The sequence below is a fragment of the Tamandua tetradactyla genome, chromosome 5 (assembly GCF_023851605.1).
Source record: "Tamandua tetradactyla isolate mTamTet1 chromosome 5, mTamTet1.pri, whole genome shotgun sequence".
NCBI classification, from domain to species: domain Eukaryota; kingdom Metazoa; phylum Chordata; class Mammalia; order Pilosa; family Myrmecophagidae; genus Tamandua; species Tamandua tetradactyla.
The window spans coordinates 12261714-12283472 of record NC_135331.1 but is presented as its reverse complement, the minus strand read 5'-3'; the positions used below and the strand labels follow the sequence as shown (position 1 = coordinate 12283472).

Below are 21759 nucleotides of genomic sequence, written 5' to 3'. Positions count from 1 at the left end.
TACTGTCTGTCAGCTGCTGTTCTAAGTGTTGGGGACACAGCATTGAATAAACCTGGTGAAATCCCTGCCCTCATGGAGCTTACATTGCAGTGCTCACCTGTTCTCCCAATTATCATTTCTCCACTGTACTTTCAGTTCCTTCTCTAGCCTACAAACATAATTCAGATCTCTTTTAGTCTTCCAGAATGGTCTTTGCAAAATGGCATGGGATCTTGCCACTCCGGCCTTTGATTTCCATTTGCCCATATTTCTCCATAAAAAGTTTTCTACAGTTTGGTCCTAAGTTATCTGCCTAGTCTTCTCTTTCTATACCTTACCTGTCAGCCTCACTTGTTCATCTCTGAAGAGATCCTGAACATTCATAGCTCATGTCTTGGTTCAGGAATTCTTTGAAATCAGATCTTTTTGATCTGTCTCCCTTCTTCTGTCAAGAGCCCTTTCAAATCTCACCTTCTCTCAGAAGTCTTACCAGACTGTACTATAATATGCCATCTGTTCTTTCTTTATAGTTACACAGCACTGTTATTCAGTATGTGCTAGGCCTCGGGGGTGCAGAGACAGAGATGTAATCCTCCCTTGCAAGGAATTCACAGTCCAGTCAAGGAGTCAGGCTGGTCAACCAGTGATTGAATGCTAGGATCATAAGTGCTATTAATGGCAGGCAGGGTCCTGAGGGCACTGAGAAGGGACACTTAACCCAGGGACTGGGAGGACAGGGACAACCTCCTAGAGAGGGGTAGACAGATGAGTTAGTTTGAGTTAATGCTCAGTTATAACCATTGTGGTAATTTGTAAAGTCTGTTTGAACAGCATATGTTGGTTGGTTGTTTTTTTGGTACGTTTGTCCCTTTCTCTCCACAAGATCATAAGCCCCAGGGTGATGTAAGTGTGACTGTCATCTGTGACTTGCCCCAACCCAATGTTTGTTGAATAGAGTGAAACAAGGTATCATATATATCCTGATGACAACTCTTATTCTTACTTTTCTATAGATCTTTAAAGATCAGGTTTTTGATTTAATTTTAGAGACTGACAACAGTGATGTTTTGGTGTTTATTCTTTATATTTCTAGTATTCATATTTACTAACAAGCCAGCTAGAATCTCAGCGAATCTACTGGGAAAACAAGATAGTTCGGATAGAGAAGGACACAGCAGAGGAAGTAAGTCTCTCTTTGGTTTGGTGATGGTGCTGGACTGCCACATGGCTGGGGAATCTGATGTGGAGGGTGCGGGAAGGCAGAGTACAGGGAAAAGCAACCCTAGACTCTTCCCTTCTCGGTCTGATATTCAGGTGGAGAGCTGTTTTGCCTCTTAAAAACAAAACAAGACAAAAACTCTGATCTGAAGGCTTGAGTATTGTGGGATTTGGAGTTTGGGTGGGATAGGGTGGGTTTATGTATTTATTTAGTTTTCCACCTCAGTCAGGTTTTTCAGTGCCTTGTACAATTCCATTAAAAAAAAAATAGAAGTACATGCGTGAGGGTTTGTAATTTGAGTCAGCCAGTTGGTTAGTCAGCTTGGGAACAGCTGCTTTTTGGAGCTCAATATGGGCTGCTAAGGCAACATGATGATGCTGAACCATTCTAAATTGTAAAAAGTAAAATTGGATAGAGGTGCCAAAGCTTCAGCAGACATCTTTGTGCGTTAACAAAATAATCCTCTTATGCTGTTCAGTACTCCAGTGTATAAGAGAGAAAAGTGGTGTGACTTTCTACATGTAGAAGCCTGGGTTGAGGGCCCAGGGCTCTTGCTGCTTGGTATGCCTCCTCTCCCCAATGTGCCAGGGAACCCTTAGGATTCCAAAGAAGATACTTGGAAAACCAGTAAGCTAGAAAATCCCGTAAGAATTTGTATACAACTAGGGTTCTAGGAACCATTCTCAGGATTTAGAGGCAGTATCTCATTAATTCTTAACACCAGCTTTTAAATGATTTAATTAAAAGTCCTTGGCGAAATTCTTATAAGAACCTTCCAAGCAATGGATGGCCTTTCTAGTGCTCAAGGCCACATGATTTACTGGTCTGAATTGCACGTGATCAGAGTGTGCATTGAGAAGCAAGTGCCTCCCGATGGTGCCACTCAAAGGCAGGTTATAAACTCGCACAGTATGGAAGCATTGGCACCTCCACCTCTTTTTCTACCGGAAACAGCAGCTTAACCACCTGCAAGTGCTTTGTGCAGACCCTTGAGAGCCAAATTCAGGATTTGCTCAACTCTTAGGATTAATTGCAATCATGAAGACACAACAATGAAAAGCAAGTCAAGGGGCAGGAAAGTTAAAAACTGGGAAACTTCTATTTACTTTTTTTAAGTAGAGGTGAGATGGAAGCAAGGGCAGCCCTAAATAAAAAGCTTTAAGTGCTTGAAAGAATGTTTTTGTTTTCTAATAACAAATGTGGTTTTTCCACATGTTAATGGATTATATTATGCAAGCCTTTTTTTCCTGCCACATCCTCCTTTTGACCAGTTCTCTGTCCCTTAACACCTCTAGCAAACAGAGCATGTGCAGGGAGAAGCAATAACCCTCAGTAACCCAGCCCTAGCACTCTCCGACAGAGATTCCTATTTACAGGTCTCATTGCGGGAGTGGGAGAAGGTAAAGATTGAAATTCATTGTGGGTTTCAGTTATAATAAGATTCTTGCTACATAATGCCTTATAAGCAGTGCAGTTATTACACGATATAAGCAGATATATCCTAGAAAACAAGGCTCACACCCACTTGAAGTTCATAGTCTTAATGTGGGGATGTACAAGGAACACATAGTAGGCAGTCAGTACAGGGGAGTTCCCCCCAAGATAGCACTTCTGTTTGGATCTCTAGCGCCATTGTAAATCAGTATTTTTCCAGTTGTGGATTGTGAAATGAGTTTGCTGGGTCACAATTGACATTTTAATTAAATAATGTAGATATAAAGTATCGGAGTATTACATTTAATATTGTTTTATGGAACTTGTTTTAATCATATATGTATATAATTTAATTATATTTTAATATATACACACATACAAACATAACACACACTTAAGTATGTATTTCTTACGGTGCATTAGTGGTCACAAATGTTTTAAAAATGACTAATTTAAATTATTGTAACATTTGTCTATAGCAATATTAAGAATATTTTTAGGGTTATTTGTCTTGTTCATCGTAATTTAAATGTACTTGGCTTATGTTTCTTTACTGACCAAATCATGGTCATTTCTGTCCTTCTCTACAAAATCAGAAGACATTTCAAGTGAAAATGTCAAAATGATCTACTGATTTCTTATTTTTAAAGCAGTATTAAAAAGTAACATGCTAAACTTGAATTAGAGTAATTCTAAAGCTATTTTTATTTTTGCGATAGGAAGTTTTAAAAATCTTCCTTTTATTACATATTCTTCCAATTTATGAAGTTGGCTATAAAGTTAATTTCTGCAAAGCAATTATTTTCTTCTTTTAAAAAATATCAGTTCTGTTTGGGAGCTCCTAGTCCATGTGGAAAATGTTTTAAAAGAAAGGGTTAAACATGGAGTCCTTCTTTGGCACAGTAGATGTTGCGTGCAACACAGACAGAATCACTGCTAGAGTTTAGATCTTGCCTGGCAGTCATTTTTCATTTGCTGTAGAGCTTTGACCTACAGTATAATGCAGAGGTTTAGCTTTGGACCTAAACTTGTGTTTCAATCCTGAATCTGGTATACTCTAACTGGGTGACGTTGTATATAATCCCTAACGTTTCTCTATAAAGAAGCATCAGGTTCTATAAAAAATTGACGTGCCTAAGTTATGAGGAAGGAACGAGATACTGCTTATGAAATACTTGGCTGATGCCTAGACCATAGACTTTGAATACTCAGTCCCTTTCAGCTGTTAATGTCATTGCCTTACCACCTTGCCCTGCCCCCACTACCTAATCTTCTTTCTTCCAGTATCCTTAGAGCAGTGAAGCTGAGGCATTTCCCAGAATAACAGATCTTAGTATCCCTTCAACATGAATAAATTCACTGTCTACCTAGGTAGATGTCAACATATTCTTGATTAGGATTACTGCCATCTGACCCATAATATACCAATGTCTGAAAATCCCTTAAGTTTTAAGACTATATAATATTAATTAGTTCTCTATGTGTTGCCTTTGTTAAATAAACTGAGTAAAACAAGGAGTACTTATATTCCATATGACTTTATGCTACATGAGAAAATTAATAGTGCGTTTGAGGAAAAGCAAAGAGCTAGAATCAGCTGCCTCAAGTTTCTTAGATTACCAATGTATAATAACTTTTGGAATATAATCTCTGGAGGCAAAAAAAAAAAGCAGTGGCTTTTAAGCCATTAAATTAAGAATGGGAGGTTCTGGATGGGCCTCTGATAAGCCTTCTCTAGTGACTGAAACTCTTTCTTTACTTTCTAGCCATTTCGTTTTCCATTCAGTTGATTCCTTGTTCATCATGGAATAGAAAAGTAGTACCCAAAAAAAAAAAAGATTTCTCAAAATTTTTATTCCTAGTACAGAAATTCTTTCAAATGATAGTCTCATCTTTTCTAAGTTTGGCTTGTCAAAGTTATAAACAGATAATTGAAAAAAAAAATTATAAAAATCATCCCAGTTGCTCTTACTCAAGCTTCATTTAGACATTGCTACCTACATAACCTGCCAAACTCCAACCAGGACCATTCCAGCCAATCCTAAAGAACACTTAGGGCAATATATAAGATTCCACAAGGGTTCCATGCACTAGAGTAACTTTCCAGAAACCTACAATCTTCAGATGGGTCCCTGGACCAGGTAAGTCCTAACACCTAGAGGGCCCAGTCTTTCCACAACATCAGATAGCTCCATCTCCACACCCTGCATAATGGCAGACCCTTCCAACAGGAAGAAGTTAGAATGGCCATAGCCCAAACACCCCTAAAGAGAGGGCTGGAAAGATCAAAGGTGATGGTGGAGTTACACAGAGAAGATAGGCTTAACAAATAAATAGAAATGTTGAATCATTAAATTGCTATCTTTTTTAGTCTCCAGTGTCTTAAAGCAATAGAAGTAAAAACCTAAAATTGTGGAATCGTAACCCATGTCAAACTCTGGGATCTGTCCTGTAACTACTTGTTGAAGAGTGCTTTGAAAATTATTGCCCTTTTATTTCTTTGCTTTGTATATATGTTATTCTATACATTAAAAAAGTTAAAAAAAAAAAACAAAAAACCCAGAGATCACAGAATTGTGCCTTTGTGAAATGAGTCTGATTTCTTCTTTGTTTTTTTCAGATTAACAACATGAAGACCAAATTTAAAGAAACAATTGAGAAATGTGATAATCTGGAACACAGACTAAATGATCTCCTAAAGGAAAAGCAATCTGTGGAAAGAAAGTAGGTATAATTGGTCAGTTCTTTAACTTAGCTGTTTTACTGTCCAGAATCTATAAATAGATCATTTCCATCATTCCTATGGAAATATCCTCATTTTTAGTGTTTATATCACCAGTTTTTCAGGGGCCTCTCTAGATATGGAGCAAACTTGTGACTTCCTGTCTTTTTAAAAAAGAGGTGTTTCATGACTTGTGGCATGCAGTGCCCTTTCCTTCTGATATCTTTGTGCTTGTGGTTATGTTCAAATATGTTGCACTTTTGCCTATAGAAAACAATTCCTTGAGCCTGGAGCCTGGAGCTCCTCCTACCCATGGTGGCTGAGTATTAGTGATAACGAAAGAGACTACATCTAAGCTGGAGATGTTATGTACTCTTGCCTTAGGCAGAAATTTAAGTACGTTGGTATTAAATATGGACCAGAGCACCCATTAAGGCATGACAAGAACATACCTCACTGTTGTTATTTAGGAAGATATTTAACTGTTGGTTGAAGTTACCTTTCTGGTTTAAGTTTATACCCACAAAGATAATTGGATTTTTACGTCCATACAAATGGATAAAAATGAATGTAAATGGGATAATTTTTCCCTAAAAATTTAAAAAAAACAGCTACTTTATTTTAGAGTAAATTAAGATTTAAAGTTATAATGATAGTGCAGAGTTCCCATATACTCCTCACCCAGTTTCTCCTGTTGTTAAAAGGTTTTTTAAAAACATTGCAAAAGCAGCACTATTGCATTAATAGAAATAAAAATGTAAAGTTCTCTTACACTTGGACTATGTTAAAGAGTTGAAGTTAAAACTGAAAGTTCTCTTTCACCCCTCAAATCCTGTTATCTAGAGGTGACCATTATTAACAGAAGTAGTTTGGTATTTATCCTTTCAAATCTTTTACTCTGCATACATAAATATCTCACAGATATAATCTTCCTTTCTACAGTTACAGGATATTTTTAAACTATGGTGTTATTTTTGTTAAAGTAATGTACACAGAGTAAAATATTTTTTTTCTTAGAGATTGTTTCATATTGGCACATATAAATCTGTCCTGATCCTTGTAACAGCTTCATAGCATTCCTTCGTATGAATGTACCATGATACTTTTAACCAGTTCTCTTGCAGTGGACATTTAGATTGTCTCAGGTCTTACACTACTATAAAGTGTTGCAATGAGAATCTTTCTCCCTGTGTCTTTTCACACAGCCTGAGTGTATCTACTGTATGGGATAAATTTCTAGAACGAGAATAGCTGTGTCAAAGAACATGTGGATTTGTTTTTTTTAATAGATATTGGCAGTTTGATTCCCAGAGAGTCTGTATCAGTTTATACTTGAGTGCTAATATGTAGGAGTGCCTCTTTTCCCACATTGAAGCTCTTTAGCATTCTCACAGATAAAAGTTGGATCTCAGATGGTGTTTCAGTTTGTAATTCTTTACTTAGAAGTAAGATTAAGCATCACTACCAGGCATTTCCTATTCTTGAAAACTCTTTGGTTAAAATAAGCTCCTTTCTTTCTTCTCTGGCAAATGCATTGAGGTTAGAGTACTTGACTCTCCAAGAATGTTATTTTTCCTCATAACTTATAGCTATCATTTCTAAGGCACTGACTACAAAACCAGGAAGCAGTGAAGCTTTACCATGAATCACAGAACAATATCTGCTATTGAAAATCTTCTGATACTTAAAAAGAAAAAATGTCTTGTAAGGTATGCTTGGGTTAACTAAAGCAAAAGTCTTGCTTTGTGTAGCTGATTGTAATAGCAGTGAGGCAGCCTCCCTCACCATAGGAGGGAGGAGTCTGCCCTAAATGGATTCTGAGGTCATGGCTCATCTGTTCAGTCCCAGTGTAGAAAGCAGACTGTGTCAGCAAATGAAAGACATGCTTTTGTCTTCCTTTGTTTTGCAAAAGGTGCACTCAGCTAAACACGAAAGTGGCCAAACTTACCACAGAGCTTAAAGAGGAGCAGGAAATGAACAAATGTTTACGAGCCAACCAAGTCCTCCTGCAGAATAAGCTGAAGGAGGAGGAGAGGGTGTTGAAGGAGACCTGCGACCAAAAAGATATGCAGATCACCGAGATCCAGGAGCAGCTGCGTGATGTCATGTTCTACCTGGAAACACAGCAGAAGATTAACCACCTGCCTGCTGAGACCCGGCAGGAAATCCAGGAGGGACAGATCAACATTGCCATGGCATCTGCTGCAAGCCCCACCTCTTCCGGAGGCAGTGGGAAGCTGCCTTCCAGGAAGGGCCGCAGCAAGAGGGGCAAGTGACCTTCAGAGAAACAGATGTCCCTGAGACTGTTTTCCCTGGCACTGAGGGGGTGTGCTGGGAGCTATGGCTAAATGTGAGGGCGCACTCTAAATAAGTACTTCACGTGAAGATCGAGTCTCAGTTGTTTGGCTCTTTTATTTCCTAGTGTGTGGTTTAATGAATGGACAGGCTTGATGACTAGGAGAACTGAGGGAAATGGGCAGTGTTTTAAAAGGTGGCTGCTTTTTCAACCATAATAGTTCACTAACCTCAGAAATTCTGATGACCATTTTGTGTTCCTCCTTGGTAGATTCCCCAACTCTTTTGTCATTTTTTTGTTGTATTTATTGAATTGCTATATTTGACCCCCAGTCTGGGGTTGGTTTAAAACATTACTCTTTTTTTTTGTAACTTCAAAGGTAATGTTACCTACCGTGAGAGCATCAAACCTCTCTGACATCATAGCAGCAGCTTTAAAAAGAGGTTCTCATTGGCTACTGAGGATTTAGGAAAACTTCCTAGCATTAGTCCCACATTAGTGTCATCTACCTCTTCCTCTGGGGAATCAAAGAATTTAGTTTGGATATTATATGAAAAGAGGCTGGCCATCTAAAAAAGACACTGGCTTGTCAACAGCAGCCATCTCTTCCTGCTCTAGGTCTAATCAGGAGGAGCACCCAGAGCAGAATGAGTAGACCAAGTGTAGGGAAAATGGTGGCGCTGCCCCTTTACTTTTGGTGAGTCTACACCTCTTTATGAACCTCAAATAAGAAGAAGGCTTAATGGTTGTTCAAGACTCAGTTCTCAAGAGTGGATTAAGGAATAAGGGAGCAGATTTATCACCCACGTGAAAATGTAGAGTGAGGCCTCTGACTAGCCAATTGTGTATTTTGCTGGGATCAGTATTTTCTGAATGTTTACAAAAGATTGGGCTGCATGTTCAGGGTGCAGCTAGAGGGAGCTTGAGTATATTTTCAGTTATGCTTTCAAGATATAACCAAAGGGTGTTTCTAAATCTGAAAATTAGAATTTAAACAGAGCCCCCTTTAAAACTCATAATGCTTGTTCTAGCCCATCCGAGGGGGTCTGTACCATAAACATAAAATAATTTGTAATATGCAGTAGTTGAGCAAAATTAAAGCAAACCTATGTTAGAATTTAGCTTCCAGAAGAGGTAACAAGACATACTTTGGCTAATTATGAGGAAGAAAACTTTGGCTAATTATGAGAAAAAAAAAATCCATCACTTAACAGTAGATGGATTTTTTTTTTCTTTCTCATAATTAGCCAAAGTTTTCAAATTATCATATTTTGGAATTGTTTTTTAGCATGAGATGAGGCCTCATCCCCTTTGACCTAAATGTCTTAACTTATCAACTCTATCATTAATCACCACCATTTTTGTGGGATATGCTGCTGCGTTTCCTGAGGAACCTTACATGTAATTTTGCAAATCGAATGTCCTCACACATTCTCAGTTTTTACAACTCTGTAAGTCCCCCTTGGACTCAAATACAGATACCTTAAAGCAGGAGTGGGAATATAAAGCATAACCTAATTCTCTTTCCTATAGAGAGTCTATTTTATTTAAAATCTATTTTTACACTAGTTAGAATCCTGCTTTTTTGGCTGAGTACTTGTCTTGCATGTCTGACCTTGCAGAAGCTGGGGTGGATTGTAGCATACTAATTAAGAGAAGTAGAAGTGGTTTACAAAGCTTAACCGGCTCCTCATTTCTCTATGATTGCTTCCATCAAGCAGCCATGGCACCAGCTGGGAGAGTGGAGGTTTTTAGCACAGGTGGGATAGATACCTTGAAAGGCTGTGCTCAGAGAACAAGCAGATAGCAAATGTTTCCAAAGTACTTGAAGGTTAAAAAAAAAAAAAATTTTCAGAAAAAAATCTTACCAAGATATGTAAAGACTAAGTTTTTTTAAAAACAAAGTCATGTGTTTTAAATTTCAGAAAATTACATAAGATAGGAGCAGTTAGTGTTTTGTTCTGGATGGAAATGAACCACTTAACATATCCATACTATCTTGAACGATGAAATTGCATTAAAATAACCAAACTTTGAAATGATTCTGCCCCGTGTGAAATTTGTTTCTCTCATTGACATCTGCTTGGGAGCTTGTAGCTTATCATCAAAGAATATGTCAATGGCCTCGATTTCAAAAGAAGCATAAAAACCCCTCAACAATAGTGTGAGCAGCTAGATTATTCATCTTTCAGCCGCTTTGCTCCAACTTCCCAAATTGTTAAGAAAAAATAGCGGGGGAAAAAAAGTAGGGAAATTATGTGAGTTTGGAGTTCAGGTAGGGGGACATCCAGATTGTTTCTGTAAACTAAAAGCAATCAGTTTATAAACCTGAGACTTTCCCAGGCCCTACTGAACTGGGACTGTTTTATTTGGAAACTCACAAATAGGACTTATTAGAATATGTTGGGTAATATATTTTGAAATGTTCTCAAACTTACAGGACAGATATAACAATAATACAAAACCCCATACAGAGAACTCCTCCTACCCTGCCCCAACCCACCCCAGATATCCAGATCCACCAATATTAATTAACACTTTGCATCATTTGTTTTGTCTGCTTGCCCATCAGTCCATCTTCTAAAACATTTGCGTGCAGGTTGTATACATCATGCTCCTTGAACATATGAAACTACCATGCACATCTCCTAAAAACAAGGATATTCACTTATCTAACAATCTTAAGTGCAGTTATCAAGTTCTAGAAATCTAACACTGACAATCTATATTGTCAGTGTGAGAGTCCCGAAAGAAAGAGAGAGAATGTTCAAGAAACAATGGCCTAAGACTTCCCAAATTTAAAGACATGAATATGCACATCCAAGATGTTCAACAAACTCCAAACAGGATAAACCCAAATAGACCAACACTGTGACATGTAATCAAACTGTTACAGACCAAAGACAAAAAGAATTCTGAAAGCTGCCAGAGAGAATCAACACGTCATGCATAAGAGAGTTTCAATAAGATTCAGTATCAATTTCTCATCAGAGACCAAAGAGGCAAGAAGGAAGTGGAAAACTTGCAATCTATATTCTAATCTTTACATATGTCCCAGTAATGTCCTTTTGAGCCTTTTCTCCTCCTTTGCTAGACCCCATTCAGGATCATGTATTACATTTCATTCTCATTGTGTTAGTTGCTCTTTTTTTTAAAATTGTGGAAATATATATACAACATAAACTTTCTCATTTCAGCCGCTTCCGAAGGTACCATTCAATGGAATTAATCACATTCATGATATTGTGATACTCCCACCACCTTATTAAAGCTCCCATTTCCCCAACAGAGACCTTATACTTATCATGCATTAACTTCCCATTACCCCTGCTCCCACCTCTGGCAACTTGTACTCTAATTTCTGCCTCTGTGGGCTTGCATATTCTCCAATATTTTCTTTCTAGTTACCTATGGGGCTTCAATTTAACATTCTGAATCTATAGCAATCTTGTTTCCTTTGATGCCAACTTCATTTTAATAGTATGTTCTTATACCCCACCACCATCCCCCCACCTTTATACAGTTCTTGTCACAAATTACTCATTCGGGTTCAGCACTCATAGTCCAAAACCAATAATTTATCATTAAAATGTAGGCATTTGCCTTTTAGAACCTGTAGGAGATAAAAGGTGGAGTTGCGAATAAAAAAAAAAATTGTAGTTATTTAATGTGGTTAGCCTCACTAGAGATCTTTATTTCTTCTTGTGGCTTTGATCTAACGCCTATTATACTTTATTTCAACCTGCAGAACTCTCTTTAGCATCTCTTGTAGGGCAGCTCTAGTGACAAACTCGCAGCTTTTGTTTATCTGGGAATGTCTTTTTGACATCATTTTTGAAAGACAGTTTTGCCAGATAAAGTATTCTTGATTGGCGATTTTTTGCTTTCGACCCTTTAAATATGTCATCCACTTCCTTCTTGTCTTTTTGGTCTCTGATGAGAAATTGATACTGAATCTTATTGAAACTCTCTTATGCATGACGTGTTGATTCTCTCTGGCAGCTTTCAGAATTCTTTTTGTTTTTGGTCTGTAACAGTTTGATTATATGTCACAGTGTTGGTCTATTTGGGTTTATCCTGTTTGGAGTTTGTTGAACATCTTGGATGTGCATATTCATGTCTTTAAATTTGGGAAGTCTTAGGCCGTTGTTTCTTGAACATTCTCTCTCTTTCTTTCCGGACTCTCACGCTGAGTGTATTGGTGCACTTGTTGGTGTCCCAGAGGTTCCTCAGTTGCTGTTCACTTTTCTTAGTTCTTCCTTCTCAGACAGAATGATTTCAGTTGTCTTACCTTCATGTTATCTGATTCCTTCTTCTGTCAGTTTCAGTCTGCTGTGTTGGCTAATATAAAGCACTGCTTGCTTGCACAGTGAAGTTCTTTACATCAAAAGGACTAAGAAACTAATTTAAACAGCAGAGTGTGGAGAACTTGGCAAATCACAAATGAACAACCTTCTCGTTACTTGGAAAACCCTCTTCTAGTGAGGTTGGGATACACAGCTACAAATATTATCCAAAAGATTGGGCTGCTGTACACAATGCCACATTCCTTGTGTTGGTGACATATTTTGGTTCATGTGCTAGAGTCCACGGCCTTCTCTAAAGAGGGAAAGTCATTATTACAATATTTGAGGAAAGCCAATTAGTATTCTCCAGAATAAAGCTGAATTAACTCTGCTTTACAGGAATACTGCTGCATATTCTTTCTGAAGCAAAGAAGGGAAATTTTCCCATTTGAAAAAAAGGGTCTGTTCTACTTTGCAAGCTGCCGGAATGCATTATGGCTTTTTAAAAACGGGGAATTTATTAAATTGCAAGTTTACAGTTCTAAGGCCATGAAAATGTCCAAATTAAAGCAAGACTGTAAAAATGTCCAATCTAAGGCATCCAGGGAAAGATGCCTTTGTTCAAGAAGGCCAGTGACCTTCAGGGTTTCTCTCTCGGCTGGAAAAGCACATGGCGACATCTGCTAGCTTTCTCTCCAGGCTTCTTCAACGGCTTACCCAGGGTTCTGTCCGTTGTGTTGGCTTTGTCAGTTCTGGTGGCTCTGGTTGCTCTCGAGGCTCTCTCATCTCTAAAGCTTTTCCCAAAATGGTTCCCTCTTAAAGGGCTCCAGTAAGCAACCCTACCTTGAATGGGTGGAGACACACCTCCATGGAAACCATATAATCAAAAGTTACCACCCACAATTGGGTGGGTCGTATCTCCATGGAAATGATCAAAAAGCTTTCACCCAGCAATATTGAATGAAGATTAAAGGACATGGCTTTTCTGGGGTACATAAGAGCTTCAAACGGCAGAGGGTCCTAGGAGTTTCTTAAGAAATGGCTGTGCTCCTTAAATGACACCAGCATTTAAGCAGCCACCTTCAGGAAGTTCAGGAAGCCACTAAATGTTCTTTGGCAGGCCTCTTCTGCTGGCCAATCCTTTTCATTCTTGCCTGTGAAGATTCTTGAAATGGGATTCCTAGAATATCTGTTGGTGGAGCCAGATACAGATACAGTTTAAAGTCAAAAGTCTTAATGGCAGAAAAGAGTAAAATAGCAAAGAAAAAAAAGTCTTTCTATCCATGAACCTCTAGTTTTAACTGAGAGTCAAGGCCAAATGTCTCCTTCCCCTCTGCAAAGTGAAGTGGAATTTCTCTCCCAAAACAATGTATTGTGATCTGCTGGAGCAAAAGACAAACATTCTTTGCATTTCTGCATTAGGGAACTCCAGAGAAAATTGTATCAGCCTTCCTTTATTTTTAACTTTTTGGTGGATTGTGGGCAGGAGAGGAAAGGCTTCCTTATACTGATTAGGCTATAATTGACTTCTCTACCCCCTATTTCCAACCCCCTCTTTATTGTGCACTCATGAAATTTGTGTTCCCTAACAATAGGTTCTATCAGACACTGATTTTTTTTTTTAGAAATGTTATAGTGGTAACGTATATACAAAATAAAATTTCCCATTTTAATCCCTTTCAAGTATACAATTCAGTGGTGTCACTTATATTCATGATGTTATGCTAGCATCACCACCATCTATTACCAAAACGTCCATCACCCCAAGCAAATTAACTTTTAAGCATTAACTCCCATTCCGAACCCCACATATGTCCATAATAGCCTGTCTTAATTTCTGACTATGAATTTGCAATTTCTTTCATATAAGTGAGATCATATATTACTCCTTTTGTGCCTGGCTCACTTGATCTAGCATAACATTTTCAAGATTCATTCATGTTGTAGCATGTATGAGAACTTCATTCCTTTTTATGACTGAATAATATTCCTTTGTATAGAAATACCACATTCTGTTTATCCATTCATTGGTTGATGGACACTTGGGTTGCTTCCAGCTTTTGGCTGCTGTAAGTAATGCTGCTGTGACACCTGTATGAAGGCATTAATTCCGAAAACTGTAACTCCAGAAGCCAAAACTTACAGAATCATTGAAGTGTGATTTTCATGAACATTGAGTAATCATTGTTCAATTGCAGTAGAACACTATAATTCTGTAAACTTAAGAGAACATGAAAGGGCTCTGGCGGCTGGTCCTTAACCTGGAAATTTTGCACTGTTGCTGCATCAAAGAAGGCCAGGAAGAGATAAACAGTCTGTCATTTATACAAAATGATAATGGTCTTTGGGACCTAATGTTGAATTGCTTCCAGGTCAGAAACCTCACAGGAATCATTTGGAAAATGTGGTCTTGGTACTTGGCTTAGAACTGCACTGGTGCAGATAACATTTGTTACTCCAAGGCTAATAACCAAGTTCACTCGATGAACTAAAGCAGCTTTGCTTATTTTCAGACTGTGTTCTAAATGTCCTGACCCAGGTCTCCTTTTAGATCTGTTCCTGAGGCTGCCTCTAAAATAAGTTCAGCAAGTTTGTCCAACAGCGGAGTTGACTCAAAGAGTGAAATCACCTGCTCAGCCCTAGAACATGAAGGTTTATAACACCTAGGATAAATCTACTCTAGTAAAATATGGCTGATGATGGAATTCTTTTCAAAAGATAAACCTGTACACTGATCACAAATGTCAAATGGGAGAAACTTCTCCAAGAAGGCTTCAGGGGAGTTAACTTTTGCTATCTTTTGCCCCAAAGAAGCAGCAGGTCCCAGAGCAAATCTTGTATATTTGTTTCCTCATTTTAGAAGGAAGAGCCCACTGAGTCCTTCCAGCTGTATCATTTATGATCCTAAAATCTCAATCCTTTGCTTACTGTCCTACAGGCAAAAAGTTCAAACCTTCCCTGTAGGACTGGGAGAAGTTAAGTCCTATTAAAAGAATGAGGTGTTTCCACAACTTAAGAAACTTGCCTGTATCACTTTACATTATTAACATAACGCTTACACCAAAAGACCTTGGTGCTAACTGAAAGGAAGGAACACCACCTGATTTCTGGAGAACACAGCACATAGAAACCTAGAAGTTAAGGAGAGTAAATGAAAAATTTTAGGAGGAAAAAGCAGAGTGATCATCTTGGGAACATTCCAATGGAGAGCAACCAGATTGTGACATCACATACAGCCAGAGGGTCTCCCAAGAGCATTTTTCAGGAATCATCTTTTGTCAAAGACTCAGCCTGAGGTTTAGCTGGACCTGATCACATATTCTAACTGATGAGTTTATGCTCACACGGAAGCTATGGAGGCCAAAATGGTTTGCAAAAAAAGTACAGCAAAAGAAAAGCTACGTCACAACTGCCCCCTCTCCCCCCATCCAACACCTGCCCTTGGGGAAAAAAATTAAAATCCTCTTTTCAAAAACGCGTGTCTCAGTTTAAAACAGCTAAACTTCATTTGTTTCCATGCTGCAGGAAATCAACACCAACTGGCTTTGATCCCAAACAGAGCCAACTGCAGGACACTGAAGATTCTGCAGCCAGAAAGAATGTGGAGGCCGCCTCCATTCTCCCTCCCCCCAGCACATTCAACTTGAAATATGTGGGAACATGTCTGGGCCGGGGGCTGCTGCCAGAACTCTCCTGGCCCCAATGAGGGGAGGCCCGTTCTGTGGTCCATAAGTCCCTCTGCCAGCTCTGCACTTTATCTGGCGAGTTTCCTGACTCTGCTTGGCCGGGATAGCACGAAACCTCACTTCCGTCCTTCTCTTCCCTTGTGCTGGGTTCTCCTCTGCCTCCTGCTGCTTTGCCCCTCACAGCTGTAAGCAAAAAATGTGCCATTGCTTTCAAAAACAGAGAATTTCAGAATAATCCCAGAAAAGATAGCCCAGACCAGCCCTCCCTCTCTTCTCGCTTATCTGTTTTATGGCCCACAGAAGAAGGCTGCATTTTTGGTGAACTCTTGAGAAAACAGTTTTCTTTTCACCTTCTAAGATAACATGCTTTTGGAAAGGAAGGAAATGGAGTGTATATGACCCTGATTGGATTACTGTTAGTTTAGGTGGTTCCTGGTAGACTGGGAAAAACCCGGAAGGACATCCCTGTAAGAAACCTTCTCAGCACTGCTGAGCCCCATTTGGCAATCCCAAAGCTCAGACACAAAATCTTTGTTTCATCAGGTAGCACCGGAGCTGATACAGGCATCTTGCAACTTGCTGGGAATTAGAAATGGAAGCGAGTTCTTTGCCCTGCTCTTTTGACAAGTTTAATTCCGAGGTTAGCTAACATTTACCGAATTCCTACTTAAGGAACTGCAGTCACTGTGCTGAGTGCTTTCCATTTAATCCTCCACCCCCGGAGATGGGTATTTCACAAATGCTCAGTCTCGACTTTGTCTGACCCCAGATTCTGGGCTCATCCATCTACTCTCCTGCCTCTCCTAACGATGGAGCTGAGAAACGTAGGGGACATGGCTCCCATTTCCTATTTTCTTGTTGATTTGGGAAAGGAGGATCATGTTAACAGAGACCACTTTTGTGTGTGTTAAACTGGCCCTGAGCCCCACCCTCTGCATGCCTTCCCCTCTTTTCCTGTAACGTTCCAACTTGTCATTCTCTTCTCGCCTACTTGGGTGGGGTCCCACCCAGATCCGATAAAGGGGAAGGAGGAAGAAATCAACCCCGGTATTTCTCCCCACTACACCCAGGGGTGTTTTCAGTTGCCTGTCCCATCACACTGGGAGTTGGGACCCAGTCTTGCACTACCACTTAAGCAGACATCTTAAGCAGACAAAGCTTCATGGAAGCCAGGATGCTTCTTGAGCTGAATGAGCTGTAATATTTAATTTCTGGAGAAAACTATGCAGGCTCTCTAGGGTCCTGCCTTTGAGGGTACAGGCTCAGCTCCTCCTCCCAGAGACACTGTCAAATGGACTGTTGTGGGTTGCATTGTGTGTGTCCCCCCCAAAAGGTATCCAAGTCCTTATCCCCAGTACTTATTAATGTCACCTTCTTTGGAAAGTGGGTCTTTGTAGATGTCATTGGTTCAGATGAGGTCATTCTGAATTGGGGTGGAGCCTATATGCTGGTGTCCTCATTAGAAGAGAGAAAATTTGGATACAGACACAGAGAACATAGCTCTATAAGGATGAGGACAGAAATTGTTGTGATGGAGCTACAAGCTCAAGGACTGCCAGAAACCATCAGAAGCTAGGAGAGTGGCAAGGAGCAGATTCTTCCATGCAACCTCTAAGGAAGCACGGCCCTGTCAACACCGTGATTTCAGACTTGTGGCCTCCACAACCATGAGAGAATATGTTTCTGTTGTCTTAACCCACCTGGTTGGTGGAACTTTGCTATGGCAGCCTTAGGGAACTAAGGCATAAATGGGCACATGGGCATAAACAAGTACCTAGAAGCAAGATTCTGGAGGGATCGGCTTAATTGGAGGTTTCAATTTATTACAGAATAAAGAAGTAAGAGAGAACGCCTAGGACAAATTCCTTGTAAACTGTAGGGGAATATTATGAAGCAGTGTTAATTGTTAATTTGGCAGGTGTAAATTGGTGGTGTCTGTGCTGTGTGCTAGTGTGTTCCAAGAGCCTTTCTCTTTTTTTTCTATTCTTTTTATATTATAACAAGGCAAATTTAATTTTATGACATAGATTCAAATACCTATGTTTGTGTTATATCACACACAGCTCCACTTATTTCCATTTATCCTATTTACAATTACATATTCTAAATGCTATAAAATGATAGCAACAGCTTTTTCTTTTAAAATACAAAAGTATATTGTTTGCATATTTTTATTCACATGATTAACATACAGTAGAAGGCAGATCTTAAGGGTTCAGTTCAAAGAGTTTTGACAATTGTATACATTTGTGTAATCACCACCCAAATCAAGATGTAGAACATTTCCATCGCCCCAGAAAAATAAGATGTTTTAGTTGTTTTTTTGAGGGGTTTTTTTGGTATGCTATATGGTGGGGTCACATTTCATTATTTTTCCATGTGAGTATGTCATTATTACAGCACCATTTGTTGAATTTTTGTTTGGTTGGTTTTTGTTTGGTTTTGGGAAGCACATGGACTGGGAATTGAATCCAGATCTCCCGCATGGCGGGCAAGAATTCTACCACTGAACTACCCTTGCACCCCCAAAGACATTTTAGTTTTTTTTTTTTTTTTTTTTTTTAAAGACAGAGAGAAGGAAGGAAGGATAGAAGGAAGGAAGGAAGGAAGAAAGGGAAACATTTTTTTTAAACATTTTCTTGTTTTTTATTGTACTCTGTTTCTCCGTTTTTGTTACATGGGCTGGGGCCGGGAATCGAACCGAGGTCCTCCGGCATAGCAGGCAAGCACTTTGCCCGCTGAGCCACCGCGGCCCGCCCCGACATTTTAGTTTTAAAACAGAAAAAGATCGAGAACAAAATTAAAATCATGCTCATTGCACCAGAAGAAGTCATTAACACTTCAGTGTGTTTCTTCCAATATTTTCTATTCATATTCGTTAGCATATTTGTTCTTTCAACAACTACTTGAGGGCCTACTAAGTACCAGACACTGTGTGTAGATTCCAGGGTTACAGGAGTGAACACAGCAGTTCTGGTTCTTGCGTTCCTGAAAACAAACAGAATTATATAAAATTCCAGATAATAAGTGCTAGGAAGAAAAACAAAACTGTGTAAGGGGATGGGACAAAGGTCCTGAGGAATTAAAATCAATCCGTAGATGAAATTGTTTCCTGACTTTGCATCATGTCCCAAACATTTCCCATGACATTAAAAATAATTTGTAAGCATCCTTTTTACTGGCTGCATCATGTTTCCTCCATATGGACATACCATAATTTACTCAGCCTTTTAAAGCAAAGTTTGGCAGGTGAAACAGTAAATATTTTAGGCTTTGCATGCCAAATGGTTTCTATCATTTCTCAGCTCTGTCACTGTGGTGCCAAAGCAACCATAGACGATACATAAACAAATGGGCATAGCTGTGTTCCAGTAAACTTTATAAAAACAGCCTTTCAGCCATTGGGCTGTAGTGTGCCATCTCCTGTTTTAAAGCAACAAATTTCAAGGTTCTTTACAAATGATTTCTCCTCCTTTTGATCCCCTTTGCTCCTCTTGATCCCCTTTGCTCCTCTTTCTATCCACCTTTCTTTTACAATGTTTCAACTTTACCCTACAGCCTACTGAATAAAGCTCACTTGCTTGTCCTTCTGGAATTCCTCATTATTGGACAAGGATTTTCCTGCATCCGTCCTTAGTCAATCTCCTAGAAGGAATGAGTGGAAGAGCATCTATTTATAGGGTCTGTTTCTTTGTTTTGTTTTGTTTTTGTACCTTTATTGTAGAAGTTATTAGATAAGATTTGAAAAAACAAGAAAATGTATGAATCTACACTAACGAGTTTGACAGGACCCATGTAGTAAAAGCTATGAATCTGGCATCAGCAATCAACTCACAACCCTAACAGATCGTTCTACTCTGAGAGGTTTCTAGGAGTTACTTTGGGCCACAGTACTCTTTGGTCTGATGATTTTGGTCTGGAGTCATCAAGGCTGTATTCAGGAAGGAAAAGGAGGAAGGCCTTGAGGGATTTCATTTGGGAATATCACAGATTTCCCATTTGCCTAGTCCTGTATAGGTAGACAGGGGTGCAAATTAAGATGTCATCTCTAAGGAGCCAACATCCCAAGGCTGAGTGAACATAAATGCTCTAAAGGTAGAACCGGAAGAGGTTTAGAAAGTCATCTTGCTCAATGCTGTCATTTTACAGATAAGGAAACCAACCTTCTTTCCAGCCCACCAGAAAAATAAGATGTTTTAGTTTGAAAACAGAAAAAATACAGAGAACAAAATTGAGTCGCTCTCTCACATATTGTCCCCTTGGCTACATTCCATCCTTGTCAGCCTCTTTCAAGTGCCTGAAGACATTGTGCTTTCTCTCCTCCCCTCTTCATGCTGCTAGTACCTTCTGACAGATACTCTCTTCCCCTGACCAACTTCTGTTCATCCCTTAAAACCTTGCTTTAAACACCCCCTGCTCTGGGAGGCCCTCCCTGTTTCCTGAGCCAGCCTGGCCTCCACAGGCCTTTGTTTTGTCCTCTCCTATCAGGAGTCACATGCCATTCACAGTTCCCTCCTCCAGTTCAAGGTGGGGATTTATCAGGATGCAATCTCTGCATTCCTGTTTCTACTTTCTATGTGAGCTCACCAATTCCTGTGGTTTGAAAACTATCTTGGAGCCATCAAATCCTCCCCCTCTACCTCTAGCCCAGACTCTCCTTTGAGCTCCAGGGAGGAATCTGGTGACTGGATATTCCCACTGGCATGTCACATCCCATCTCAAACTTAAAGTTTTTAAGAAGGTATTCATTTATTTTCTCCAGAAAACCTGCCGCCCATACCCCAGTTCAGGTCTTTGGTCTCAGAATAAAAACCATTTTCCTCCATCCAGGTGCTCAGGCCAAAAACCTGGGCATCACCCTCGATTCCTCCCTTTCTCTCTCCCCTCCCCATCCGTCAGCAGGTTCTGCAACATGTCCCTGAAGTGCCGAGAACCCATGGACCTTCTCTTCCCCTTCTACCGTCACCCTGGTAAGCCACCGTCCCCCTTGCTGGTTTTCCTACTGTTACTTTTGACCCCCTCCAGATCATTCCTACAAAGCAACTTCTTCTTGCTTATGACAGTTATAAAGCCAATCCACAGTTTTCCTGGACCTTAGAGCAAAATCCAGTCTTGCCTCAGCCTCAGAGCCCTGACCTACCTCGTGAATCTCATGTTATACTATTGTTCCCTTCTCTTTTGTTTATCTGTTTATTTTTAATTTTTTGTCTTTATTTTTTTTACTCATCTGTCCATACCCTGGATGAAGGGAGCATCAGATACAAGGTTTTCACAATCACCAACCATACTGTAAAAACTATGTAGTTTATACAGTCTTCTTCAAGCATCAGGTCTACTGCAATACAGTTCAACAGCTTCACGTATTTCCCTCTAGCCGCTCCAGTATACCATGAACTGAAAAAGTATATCTATATAATGCATAAGAATAACCTCCAGTACAACCTCTCGACTCTGAAATCTCTCAGCCACTGAAACTTTATTTTGACTCATTTCTCTCTTACCCCCTTTTGGTCAAGAAGGTTTTCTCAATCCCATGATGCCAGGTCCTGGTTCATCCTTGGAAATCCTCTCCCACGTTGCCAGGGAGATCTACAATCCTGGGAGTCATGTCCCATGTAGGTGGGAGGGCAGTGAGTTCACCTGCTGAGTTAATTCTCCCCTTCTCTTACCACTTCCTTCTACCCCAACACTTACATGGTTTTGACTTTCCAGGTTCTTTCCCACCTCAGGGACTTTGCATGTGCCATTCAAATTGCCTGGAAGACCTTCTTGACTTCTTTGAATGAATGGGGCCTTCCCTTCCCTTAGGTCTTAACTTATATGCCCATCCTAGTGAAACTTTTCCCAACCCCTGTCTCCCTCCTCAACAATGGACTATTCTCTGAACCATGCCTATTTTGGCCACATGCTGTTTTTCTTTGCCTCAACCCTGTCTGTTGCCTTCATAACATTTAAGGCAATTTGCAAGTTTCAGTTATCTTTTTTTTCAGTTTCCTTCTACTAACTATAAACTCCTTCAAGCCAGGGTTTATGTCTCATTCCTTACTCTGCTCCCAGTGTTGAGGAGATAACTGCATAAAGGTTGTGTTAACCTGATCACACACAGAACTAGCCCAGGTGCCCTGCCTCCTAATTTC

The 21759-nt window shown here is 39.7% G+C and overlaps 1 protein-coding gene across 9 annotated transcripts in view; it reads left to right on the top strand.

The window, feature by feature from the left end:
- The window catches only part of BRAP (BRCA1 associated protein), a 66569-nt gene that overhangs the window by 25139 nt on the left and 19671 nt on the right, over nt 1-21759 (top strand). For 8 of the 9 annotated variants that reach the window (XM_077159871.1, XM_077159870.1, XM_077159869.1 and 5 more), the window contains 3 exons: nt 1073-1162; nt 5253-5356; nt 7267-7745. In XM_077159871.1, coding sequence (XP_077015986.1) covers nt 1073-1162; nt 5253-5356; nt 7267-7630 — 558 coding nt within the window. In that variant the 3' untranslated portion in view covers nt 7631-7745. Of the gene's footprint in view, nt 1-1072; nt 1163-5252; nt 5357-7266; nt 7746-21759 lie in introns of those variants that run through there. The other variant, XM_077159876.1, reaches the window with a different exon arrangement.